The following is a 13,252-nucleotide window of genomic DNA, read 5'->3' on the forward strand; positions in this document are numbered from 1 at the left end:
TATATTGTTTAATGCCATGCTGTTATAAACATTTTAGTGTGTGTGTGTGTGTTTTTGTGTGTTTTTTTTTTATAGCAAAGCCACATCAGGTTATCTGCTAAGCCCACCGAGGGGAATCGAACGCCTGATTTTAGCGTTATAAATCCGGAGACATACCGCTGTACTAGCGGGGTGCTGCATTTCACTACGTATATATTGATCTTATGAAGTTGCAATATTTGTAAACGTGAGCTATTGTTTTTACGCTCACCAAAAATCAGTTATCTTAAAATCAGATTGATTAAATTTACTTTATTGTGTGGTAGACGATTACAAAATATGCTTCAAATTTTTATTGAATATTCTTCATATTTATGCAATACAAACAACGTACATAAATTGTCTAACTTCCTATTTATTTATTTGTAATTTTAGTCGTGGTTTTCTTCAGATAAAATGTTATTACTTGATGACTAAAAACTCACTTGATGTAAAAGTGTATCTCAGAACGGCTGGTATAGATATTAACACTTTACCTAATAAAGCAGTTACTTTTTTAGTAAAAGTGTTAACACCCGTACTAGCCGTTCTGAGATACAAAAACGTTATTACTTTTATTGTCAAAGTAAAATGCATTTTAATTATTTAATTATTAGCAACTATTTTACAGAGCTAGTGTGGGAGTTACCACTTATTTAAAAAAATACATTTACTTGGTGGTATTTAGCCTACATTATCAATTTATCCACCGAGTAGGGAATGTCTGTAAAACTTATGGGAGAATGATTTTTGACAGTAGTTTTTTTTCGCAAATATACAAATGGCAGCTTTAAAAAGAAGTCTATCACATGAAAGAAAGGGTAATTTGAAAATTACTGAAAGAAAATATGAACACTTATGGAACTTAATACCATGCTAATATAATGTAGTAGTTGAAAATGTTGAGATTGTAGCACAAAAGTTTATTGTAGGGGAACGATATGTTAATTAAATGATCAGTTAATAAACCCGTTAATTAATCAAGTAGCATATACTACTAAACACCCAGCTTTGCAAACTGATAAAGAAAGCCATTCTAAATAAATATCTAAAATCTGTTCGTTATGATTTGACATCAATTTCTCACTCTATATGACTGATATATTAAATCTCCCTATAATATTGACCTTATTAGTAGCTGAATTCTTTCTTTCTTTAGTTTATCATGCATTTCAAAAGTTTTGTCTGATATTCAAGACATACAAGCTAAACACTTTTTCCCTTTATATCCATTAACAGAAACCCAAATAAAATCAACTTCCTTGATATTACCTTTAATATTTTCAAGTTCATTAGGTCGTGAGTTTCATTTCTCGTATAAAACCACCCTTTCTGATTTTAGTTTTGTTTGTTTGTTCGTAGCACAAAGCTACTCGAAAGCTGTCTGTGCTAGCCGTCCCTAATTTAACAGTGTAAGAATAGAGGGAAGGCAGCTAGTCATCACCACTCACCGCCAACTCTTGGGCTACTCTTTTACCAACGAATAGTGGGATTGACCGTCACATTATAACGCCCCCACGGCTGAAAGGGCGAGCATGTTTGGTGCGACGGGGATGCGAACCCGCGACCCTCAGATTACGAGATCGCACGCCTTAACACGCTCGGCCATGCCGGGCCATTCTGATTTTAGTACTCTGTTCATATTAAACTTCATTGACAAATATACAAAAAACACTTTATGGAAGCCCAGGTGACCTTCACGGCCTCACTTAATTCACTTTATTTATCACCCATTCTGTTACACCACCATTCCTAGTTTATCCTATTCAATATTGATTATTAACCTTTATTTTCATTGCCTTTTCTTGGGAACCTTCTTTCACTTACAGGTTTAGTACTACCAAATAGTACAAAATTTTACCAATTGAGTGCTGCTTAATGCTTCAGCATGGTACTATCTAATACGTTCAACTCAATCTGTGAGTCACGAGTTTGAATAGCATCGCTGAACATACCTGCCCGTTCTACTTTTGGGGCATTAATTATAATACAATAGTCAGTTCTGCTATTTGTTTGTTTCCAAGTGGCATAGCGATATGCCTGTGGATTTCGATACCCGTTATGGGCAGAGAACAGATGACTCGTTATGTAGCTTTATGCTTAACTTCACACACAAACACACTGTTTGTTTACAGTTTCCCAAGTGTCGTCTGTGGGTGGTGTGGACTAGTTTCCTTTCCTCTAAGTTATCACTACTCGCAAAAAGCTAGCACAGGTAACCTTCGAGTAGCTTTGCATAAAATTCAACAAAAATGTCCTATCTCCTCTAACAACAACTGAAGCCTACATTTTTGTGTATATTTCGCTACTTTAGCAATTCAAAAGAAATCGAAATATCTTGCAGAATTATTACCGAAAAACAACTCGTAAAAATGCTTCCTCTTAAACTGTGCTTGTTTTAAGTTTTGACACCTTTCCAAGCTATTGCAGATGACGATGAACTGTTGAATGGATTAAATTAAACTTTTGTGGTAGTGCTTCAACTGTTACAGCACAGTCTTCATCAAGTGCAGCCAGCAGCATGTCATCATTAAACTCAAGCTGTAGTCACCTGATCTGAACTTTTGAAACCACCTTCGACATTTTCTTTCATAAATAGCATAAACACCTTGAATGTTTCGTGTAGTTTCTGCTGCACTGTTTCCTTTTTAAACTCATAAAGCATTATATGGTTAACGTGCTCCTCAGACACAACCATCTTCATAAGAGTTTATTTCATCAATGGTCTGAAAAAGTTGAGTTGGGTTAGTTTTTTTTATTCGTCTGAACATTTTTATACACGTTCTGCTACGTATTTTAGTCATTAAAGCCTTCTACAAAGACAGAAATGATGATGCACTTTCTGTATTAAATTTTCTGACATTATTTATGGGATGACCTGATATATATCAATAAATACCCAAAAAATGTCAGTGGATAGTGCTTTTTTCTTTTTAAGTATGCTGACAACAACGAGCTAACAAAGATTAAGTGATAGTGGTATTATCAATACAGCTCATACTACATTGTCGGATGAGGTGATCCTTGTGAAACCTCTCAGATGTTTCATTTCCGAAAACACCCCATGATAACTTAAAAGGTAAGAGCAACAAAATCGTATCCACTGTGTCTTCGACTTTCTATGTGTCATCTTCACTTGGTAAAACTGTCGTCGCATTATCTTTTGGGTAATTGCAGCAGGGTACAGGATATAACTGATATAGCAGGTGATATAGTAAAAGGCGCTAACTGAAATGCTGTCTTTGTTTGGTCATAGGAGCTTGTTATGTAGAATAGAGTAGTTCAGAGGAACTAACTGATAAGTACAAGAGGTTGATAAAGGCATTTAAAATAAATGGCCATAAAAACCACCAAGATTTAATTTAATATTTCAGGGTTGATCTCTTTAATATTAAATATTTTACTTAATAATCTTCTTATAGAATTGAAACAGGAAAACATACCTTATTTCAACAGATTAGCTCAGTTTCTTTTTTCAGTCGACAACATCACCTCGTGAACTTTGTTCTCTATTAGACTGGTTGGTTGTTACTTTACGATAATGTGAATTCAAGCAGTTAAGAATATAGTCGTCAATCTTTTCAACCCAGATACTGTATGTCATTACAATATTCTTTTGAGCAGAACAGACATTGTTTACTATAGAAAACAAAACAAATAAAATAAAGCAACCTACGCAACTTTCTTGACAATGTTTGTATGCTAAAACTGCAAAGAAACTAAATGTATGAAAAAAAGTTTTAAATTCCTATATAATTAAAACAGGTACAAGATATACGATATGCTTGCATGTCATACTTTTCCTCAAGCCTATAATTAAAATTAATCTGAAAATCAATCATCTTTAAATTTCTAACATGGTAAAGGGGTACGTTAATTTTACATCATTTTAAACATCGAGTACATGCCACATGAACGACACATTAATCTGACAATGAATTACATTAAAATAAAACACAGGACTATATAATACATATCACACTAAAGCTATTTAACTTTAATCGATATATATAAAATTATACTTAACGATAACAAAAGAAGGTAAATCTATAATAATACATGTAAAAGCACCAAAACAAACCTTTGAATTATAATGTAATAAATATTTAAAAAAAATCACATTACTTATGTGTATACGTATATATATTTATTCGCTCATACACATACACAAGGTGAAAAATAAAAATAACAAGAAGGGTTCTTTGTAAGGATTAAATAATAAAACGTGCAAGCCCCCCAGCGGCACAGCAGTGTGTCTGCGGACTCGTACCGCTAAAAACCGGGTTTCAATATCCGTTGTAGGCAGAGTATAGATAACCCATTATGTAGCTGTGTGCTTAATTCCAAACAAACAAAGGAAACAAAAAAGGCACACGCTAATTTCTCAGTGGGACATCGGTAAATCTTCAAATTTACATCTGTGAAATCAGCGAGTTCAATTCCACTTGGTGAAAACAGTAGATAGCCTAATATGGCTTTACCATAACAAAACACGCGTGTATGCACAAATGAAATAATCACAAGAGTAAACCTTTTAACATATAAGGACATGATATAATATTTAACACAGTAATGTGTAAGTACATACTTAATATCGCAAAAGTACCTCGCTAGTACAGCGGTAAGTCTACGTATTTACAACGCTAAAATCAGGGGCTCGATTCCCCTCGGTTGATTGAGCAGATAGTCCGATGTGGTTTTGCTATAAGAAAAACAACACATACACACACACACAATGTCGCAAAAAGAAAAACAAAAACTACTCCCCTTCTAGAGGTGGATTACTCAGTTTAAGGGTGGTCTCATTAACTCAAAACTAATTGCAAAATTAGTATAAAAACCAATATGAATATATTTTAATAATAAAACACTTTAACGAACATTTAGAGTTGCCCCCTGTAGATAGCAGCTTTTTGACACAAGGAACAAAATTAAAGTATAAAAAAGCACAAACAAATAATGGATTGTTAAACACACAATGAACATAAACTATGTAAAAATAAAAAACAACGAACGGAAATACATTTGGAATGGACACAGAAAAACAAACAAACAAACAAACAATCCTTTATCACACGTGCTCGCTTGTATGAAAAAGCGGAGGCCCAGCATGGCCAAGCGTGTTAAGGCGTGCGACTCGTAATCTGAGGGTCGCGGGTTTGAATCTCCGTCACGCCAAACATGCTCGCCCTTTCAACCGTGGGGGCGTTATAATGTGACGGTCAATCCCTCTATTCGTTGGTAAAATAGTAGCCCAAGAGTTGGCGGTGGGTGGTGATGACTAGCTGCCTTCCCTCTAGTCTTACATTACTAAATTAGGGACGGCTAGCACAGATAGTCCTCGAGTAGCTTTGTGCGAAATTCAAAAACAAACAAACAAATGAAAGAGCGAGGGTGTCATCATTATACACAGAAAATGAAATACAAATATTTATATATCCACTTACGAATACTCAAAATTGTTAGGTCCCTGTCTTCCAAAAGCACAGAAAAGTGCAGAAAATAACGAGAACCCTAAAGTAAGAATATATTTTACGAAATACACAAAATAAATAATGTAACAGTCAGCTGTGGGCATAGTAACTTCGCGTCATCTCTGCACCAGTAACAAGTAAATGTTTTAATGCTTATAAGGAGTTTGTACGACAAAAATGTCCCCCTTCAGTGGCTCAGCGGTATGTCTGCGGACTTACGCTAAAAACCGGGTTTAGATACCCGTGGTGGGCAGAGCACAGATAGCTCATTGTGTAGCTTTGTGCTTAATTCAAAACAACAACGACGAAAATATGTGATATTTTGTATTATGACCATTTTGAACCCGGAGGTTTAGCAGAGGTAGCTGGAAATTTTGGATCAGTTTTTGAGTTACAGAATAACACAAGTTAGAAACTGGCGAGAAGCTATTTACAAAGCCTAATATTACGGCATTTTATACTACTTGATTAGTATACTAACGACTCATCAAGAAATTCAGCTTTTCAAGTATGCATGTGATGCTTTTAATCCGACTGGTGGTTTCACAGCCGTCTATCAAACCAAACCCATAACTACTTGTAAATTAATTTGTACTGAACTATATCTGAGGAATTATCCATCGCGTGGGCGTTGATATCCGAACCCACTAACTAGGAGTGCATGAACACAAATCGATTAATTTCGGTCTTATTGCACATATTCTTCCACTTGTTGTTTTTTTCTTAAAATTCTCTTGAGTGATAATAAGCAGAACAACTAGTTGCTATTTCTCATGTTGCACTGTGGAATGTGTTTTAAGCTAACTCTTGTAATGGGTTTTGAGTTTCTACTATCCTTATTTAGTAATTCCACTCGCATGTGAGTGGTGAGTCATTGTTTCACCCAGTTGACCTTCTGGTCTCACAAATTCATTGTTGTATTTACCAAACAAGTCACAGACGTATTGGTAGCTTCGTATTTACTTTTGGCCATAGTTTGACAAACATAACTATAGAATTACTGTTATCATTATTTACTTCCATTTCTCTCGCTATGTCTAAGGCTGTTTCAGTAGCCAACTAGATAATAAATCGCCCTTAGTTACAAAAAAGAAGTACAAGAAGTATTGAGACCTCATTTCTTGTTGGGCAGATAACTGCTTGAGGTAATATTGTCTGCTTTTCAGATATAAAACAATTTATTTCATGCATTAGATATTCTCTGGATTAAAGCATGGAATACCACTTGTGCGCATGGAGGTACTATTACTTTCTTTAGTAAATACACTCCTGCAATTCCCTGTTCCTGGGCTCAATCTGGGTGGTATTGAGTGATTTCTGTGTGGACAATGAGATCACTTATTGTCGAGGCAAGAGTGATGGACAAACTCTGCAATATGTTCATCCAAATTATGCTTATTCTAGGTCTAAGAGTGAAAATGCTACTTTTACATATCATGGACTGAGCCAGTGCTGTTCTTCTCCTCCAATGTCTAATATATTTCCATTGATAAAAAATAAGCTAGTATCTACTTCCTATAGTGGTAGTCTCACTCATAGTACTTGAAAGATCATGATGTTCAATAGGTTCTTTAAAGCTTTTATGTTAATAAACAAATCAACTTTTTGCCCTTATATTTTCAATGATACATGCCAAGATCCACCCAACCCTGAAAAAGTTGCGTATGATCAGTAACGTTTTTTACTAAAACTGTTCACTCTCATCTCACGAGCCCAAATTAGGGCTTTATCATTTTTCCAGAGTAATTGTCACAGCATCTACTGCTTGTTGCTGGTGATCATTTCAGGGTAACTGATCCTGTGGTTGGTATTGATGCTCTCGCTCACTTGAAAACTTAGCAAGATGCCAATGTTTTGGGTTAACAGGCATCTACTTGATAATCGACATGGAGCCAATAGCTCTGTTGTGTTTGTTGTGCAATCAAGTAGAGAAAGTTCTTTTGTCATTGACTCGCTAATCCACAAGCAGAGCAGATGCTTCACTCTTCCTTTCTTGATATCTAGGGGAGAGGCATCAGCCATGGCTGTGGTATGTATTCTATGGATAAACCTTACGATGTCACATGTCCCATGAGTGAACTTAGTTGGGGAATATGTTCAATGGGCAGACCTTGCTGCAATATGTACTCTGTGAATAGACCTGCATAGCACTACCCATTTAGAGGGGGCAAATATGGTTGCATCACAATGGAGGAAGTTCGTTGCTAACCCTTCAACTAGGTTTAGCACCCTACGGTAGAAGTAGCTATATAGAAATTCCCTCAATTAAGTTATTGACTAGTGAATCTTCCTGAGTTGCAAATATAATTGCTGTCTATGTTTACCCATGCAATTAGTACAGATCATCTATGTAGACGGCCAGGCTCTTAGTGCTAATCGTCTTCTGAGTCTTCAACTCAGTACAATATGTTGTTTAATTTTCACTGGGTTGAATCCACTATACAGCTGATATACAACAGTTTTTCAGTCATTCTGCTTTTCTACAGTATTGAGGTCCTGACTATCTAAGCTCAGGATCAAGCAATGTTTGTTTTGTTTTAATTTCGCACAAAGCTACTCGAGGGCTATCTGTGCTAGCCATTCCTAATTTAGCAGTGTAAGACTTGGGCTACTCTTTTACCAACGAATAGTGGGATTGACCGTCACATTATAACGCCTCCACGGTTGAAAGGGCGAGCATGTTTGGCGCGACGTGGATGCGAACCCGCGTCCCTCAGATTACGAGTCGCACGCCTTAACACGCTTGGCCATGCCGGGCCTATCAAGCAATGTACAACTTGTTTCTAAGCACTTTCATTAATTGCACAGACCTGCTTCAAACGTTTTGTAACTAGTCTAAGTCCTATATTACTGTTTCCTTAAATATTAGGATGTGATCAGCTCGGCCTTGCTCACAAGAATTTGTATATTGAGCCAAAGTTTCTCTCTATTTTATAATGTGATAAATGCTAGAAGGAAATGTTATCAATATCCTTAGTTCTAAGTGGAAGCCTCTAACAGGGACTCCAGCACTTCAAAAGATATCTTGTCCCTGGTCTATAATACAGGAACAGGATCTACTCAAGGTGGATCGACTACAGCCCAGCATGATACCAAGGGTTACAAGTTGCCACTGATGTCCAGTAAATTATATTCTTTTCTTAAAAAAGCACTCTTTTGAACTCAGCATGTTATGTAAGAGTGATTACACAATTTATCATTTCAAAAACTCTGAAACAAATCTGGCATTATTCCAAAACCTCTCCTTTTCATCAAACTGTAATATTGTAAAGTAAACCCGATTTCCTAATAAGTATCAGACAGATAGTTCTGCTAATAACAACAGATTCAAGAAAGAAACAAAGGAAGTATTCTGTGTTTGGTAACATGACTAGGTTTCTTTAAGTGTGAAATAACGTGTGTGAGCAAATGTAAATAAATAAACAAACTAATCATTGTGATAAACAAAAAGCAAATAATGTATACTTTTGCAGACAGAACAACAGCACATTCAACTGGAATGTGTTTAGTTCCACAGCTTTTTTTTCCTCATGAATAATCTCTATAGAACTAAAATATGAGTATATCTTCACTCGACGATCTCTAAGTAGAACTGATCCAAAAAGTATACCTGAATTAGTCTGGTTTCTTTGTCCAGTCAATAGTGTCACCTCATTACCTTTGTTCTTTCAAAGTCCAGTCAGCTTTTACGACTAGATAATGTCAATTTGACAAGCAAAGGATATTGCAGTTGGTTATGTATTCGGTCCTGCAGCATCCTCTTATGCATAAAATAAAATAAAATAAAATAAATATCTACTATAGAGAGCAAAGAAACAAAGCACCTAGAACAATGCAATCTCAAAGCTTTTTGAACCTATTGCCTACATAGAAATAAAATATAAAAAAATAAAACTGCTGCATTACTAAAACAGGTAGAAAATAAATAATGTCTCTGATATCACACATACACACACGTTAAAAGAAAAGAAACTTTGCAATAAATCCTATTGTCACAGTGCCAAAATTTCTCTTTCCTATTTGTTTGTAATTTTTCAGGCAAACGTTGATTTCCAACTAGTATCAGATTGCTGGATTTGCTAATAACAACAGAGTCTCTCAAGGAATAAGGAAAGTAGTATTAAATTGATAATTGAGTTACCCTGGTATGAGTGAAGTACTAGAATGGATGAACGTAGCGAAATGAGCATTTTTTATTATCATATAAACGAAATTAAGACAGCATAGGTATTTTGTATAATAATCTGTATGATTCGCAATTGAATTTTTACTAGACCGTACTTAATTCTATTGATCTGTGAATGGAGTAGTTTGAGTAGTTAAAAAATGTTTCACTAAGTTGGTAGAGCATTCACCAGGTGTGCTAAGGATCTCAGGTTGAAACTTGATTAATAACACATCTGTAGAACTAGAACACGATGATCAATGATGTCGAGAAACTGCAGAGATCTAGCTAACATTCCCGTCAGATGAAGTGTAAACATAAAGTTTATTCTACCGGTTGTGGACCCTGCACAGTCGATAAAATATTGAGTTCCAGGCCAGATAGACGACTGAATAGTTTGTGAGTTTGTAATTTTTTCTATATAAATAATTATTTCTAATAACTATTACTATAAATTGTATTTTTTATATTAAAATATGTTTAAGTTAAGGAAAAAAATGTGTGTATCAATCTTGTAAAATATCAGAAACTTGATACATATCGAAATTCAATTAACTTCTAAATTACGTTAATATTCTCGGCTATTTGAAATCGTAATACGAAACATAATAAATTGGAGGCTTCTCCGAAATGGCTGGGGGTTGTGGCATTCTCCTGTAATCCAGCTATTTGGAGGCCGGAGTTGGTGGAGGGTTTGAGGTTGGGAATTCTGCTGTATACTGACTTATGTTGATCGGGCGTCCACATTAAGCTCGGCGTCGATATGGTGATCTTAGGGGAGCCGAGGATCACCAGCTTGAATAATGAGGAGCGAACCGGCCCAGGTCGGAAACGCAGCAGGCAAAAGTTCCCGCGTCGTGCAGTAGTGGGATCGCGCCTGTGAATAGGCAGCATGGAGTAGCCCATCCGACATAGTCGGACTCAATTCCCTTTTTAACAATATGCCCGGCATGCCCAAGCGTGTTAAGACGTGCGACTCGTAATCTGAGGGTCGCGGGTTCGCATCCCCGTCGCGCCAAACATGCTCGCCCTTTCAGCCGTGGGGGCGTTATAAAGTGACGGTCAATCCCACTATTCGTTGGTAAAAGAGTAGCCCAAGAGTTGGCGGTGGGTGGTAATGACTAGCTGTCTTCCCTCTAGTCTTACACTGCTAAATTAGGGACGGCTAGCACAGATAGCCCTCGAGTAGCTTTGTGCGAAATTCACAACAAACAAACAAATCTCCGAAATAAATCTTGATTCGTAGCATTATACATGGCCTAAAATACATGCAATCAAATTTGTTTCCCTAGATATAATTATTTGATGTTTGCTTTTGTAACAGTGGTCTTAAATGGTTATGATTGCAAAACCTCTCACTGTGTAGTTTAGTTTAAATTTTATTGTCATAGTGTAACTTATACTAATGAATGCATAGGTAGATGGCGTACAACGTAAGGCTTAATGGTTGGCTATTCAAAAGTTTGACATGTTTAAAAACAGGTATGGAAGCTTGTTAGGTCCATGTGGGGGAGCATACAAATTTTCAGTTTTGTTCTGAATTTCGCACAAAGCTATTAGGCTATTTGAGTTAGATCTCCCTAATTTAGCAGTGAAAGACTAGTTGGAAGGCAGGTAGTCATCACCACCAACTCTTAAGCTACTTTTTTACCAATGAATAGTGGAACTGACTGTCACATTATAATAGTACTGTTTGTTGCACGTCTGTGTAACTACTTCGCAGGATGTAAATGAATATTCGCCAAAATAAGTATTAAGGATCATTACGTCCATGTGGGGGTACATACAAAATTTCAGTTTTGTATTTTGCATTCTACAGTTTTTATGGATGTTTTTACCACTACTTCACCCCTGTTGATGGATCTTCACCAGATTTGGTATGAAGGTTTGTTGGTTCTATGCAAAAATACATGCAAAGTTGTGGTTTTATATTTTGTGTTTTGCAATTTTATTGGAGTTTGTTACTATTAAGTACAAGGGAATCAACTCTTCAAGTCCAAAGATAACTTTTCATTACCCATGAATTTATATAACTTCTACCCAGGGGACGGGTACTCCATGTAGTGTGTGTGTGTAAAGGCAACAAATAATGGCCTACTTAATTCAGAAATTTTAGATGCTTTTGTATACCACAGTTGTTGGTGGTATCTAAGTCACCATGGTTACCGCTACGCGTCAACCTAACATAAGTATTTTCACAGACCGAGTGGACATGATATTTATAACGTTTCCCACGGTAAGTCTATTAACTCATATCTCTGAGAAAAGCCGTGTCATCTTATCGGAGGTCTAAAATATATAAAAAACATTTACTTAAATAATTAACATCGTATCTAGTTTCAACATTCGATCAATCATTGTCGGACTAACGGGTAAAGAAAGATGTGAAACTCATGAAATTAGCCCTCTAAGAAGAACTTGTATGCTCTGCTTGATGACACTTTTACGGCTTTTTGTTAGAGGGAAGGCAGCTATTTATCACCACCCACCGCCAATACTTAGGCTACTTTTTGATCAGTGAATAGTGGGATTGATCGTTACATTATAATTCCCCACGGCTAAAAAAAAAACCTTTTCGGTGGGACGAGGATTCGAACTCACAGATTGCGAGTCGAGTTCCCTAACCACCTGGCCATGCCAGTCCAATAAAGATATATTCTGGATGTATACATCATTGTTTTATTTACCTTAAATATTAATAGATTTTTCAACGTTTTTTATAACTTCGGTGATGTAACAGCAAAATAGTTTACGCAGAAATGATTTTGGTTTAGAATTAAATTGATATTTTTAATTTCGTGAGAAATTTTACGCACTTCGATTTGTTGGAAAATAAAGACACATAACCCACCTTCTGTGTGCACCGCGAAGTACAGAAATCCCGGATTTTAGGGTTTAAGGTTCCGAGAGTTACCGCTGTCCCCCTGTGGGACTGCACTCGGCTTGAGTAGGTTATAATATATTACATCCTTACTTTAGGCTCAATTACAAAAATGTATCTAACTTTACTATCACAAATTTAAATGACAAATTTAAATAACATTTTACAAATGTAAATAAAATCACAACCTATATCTTCAGAATGTAACTTTAATAGCTCAGCATTGCGTTATTACAGCTTCATTGGGAGTTATGAATATCCTAACGATTTCTTCACTTAAATTTAGATATAACTGAATTAGTTAATTTCTAAAATACTGATAGGTCTTGACGAGCAAGTAACAACAAAATACTGACGTAATAAAGTTACATTCTGGAATATGGGTCGCGTTTTATTTACCTTTATAGAGATGTCTCCCAATCAATTTGGGCAGCTGGTTAAGGCACTCGACTCGTAATCCGAGGGTCGCGAGTTCGAATCCCTGTTACACTAAACATTCTGGCCCTTTTACCTCTGATTTTAGCATTGTAAATACGTAGACTTACCGTTGTATGAGCGGGGGACACAGGAAAAGCATTCGACACTGTATGACACAATAGGCTCCGTAACAAATTGTGGCATTGTAATGCTCCACAACTGAAAGGGCGAGCAGGTTTGGTGTAATGAGGGATTCGAACCCGCGACCCTCAAATTACGAGTCTAGTGCCCTAACTA

General features: G+C 36.2%; 1 protein-coding gene across 1 annotated transcript in view; it reads right to left on the bottom strand.

Moving 5' to 3' along the window:
* Positions 1 to 7,514, bottom strand: part of LOC143223872 (polycomb protein Scm-like) — a 95,030-nt gene extending 87,516 nt beyond the window's left edge. Inside the window, exon 1 of the mRNA XM_076452346.1 lies at positions 7,320 to 7,514. Within this exon, the coding sequence (XP_076308461.1) occupies positions 7,320 to 7,514 (195 nt within the window). The remainder of the gene's footprint in view (positions 1 to 7,319) is intronic.
* Between the last annotated feature and the right edge of the window lie 5,738 nt (positions 7,515 to 13,252).

This window comes from Tachypleus tridentatus, chromosome 8, assembly GCF_004210375.1.
Source record: "Tachypleus tridentatus isolate NWPU-2018 chromosome 8, ASM421037v1, whole genome shotgun sequence".
NCBI lineage: Eukaryota > Metazoa > Arthropoda > Merostomata > Xiphosura > Limulidae > Tachypleus > Tachypleus tridentatus.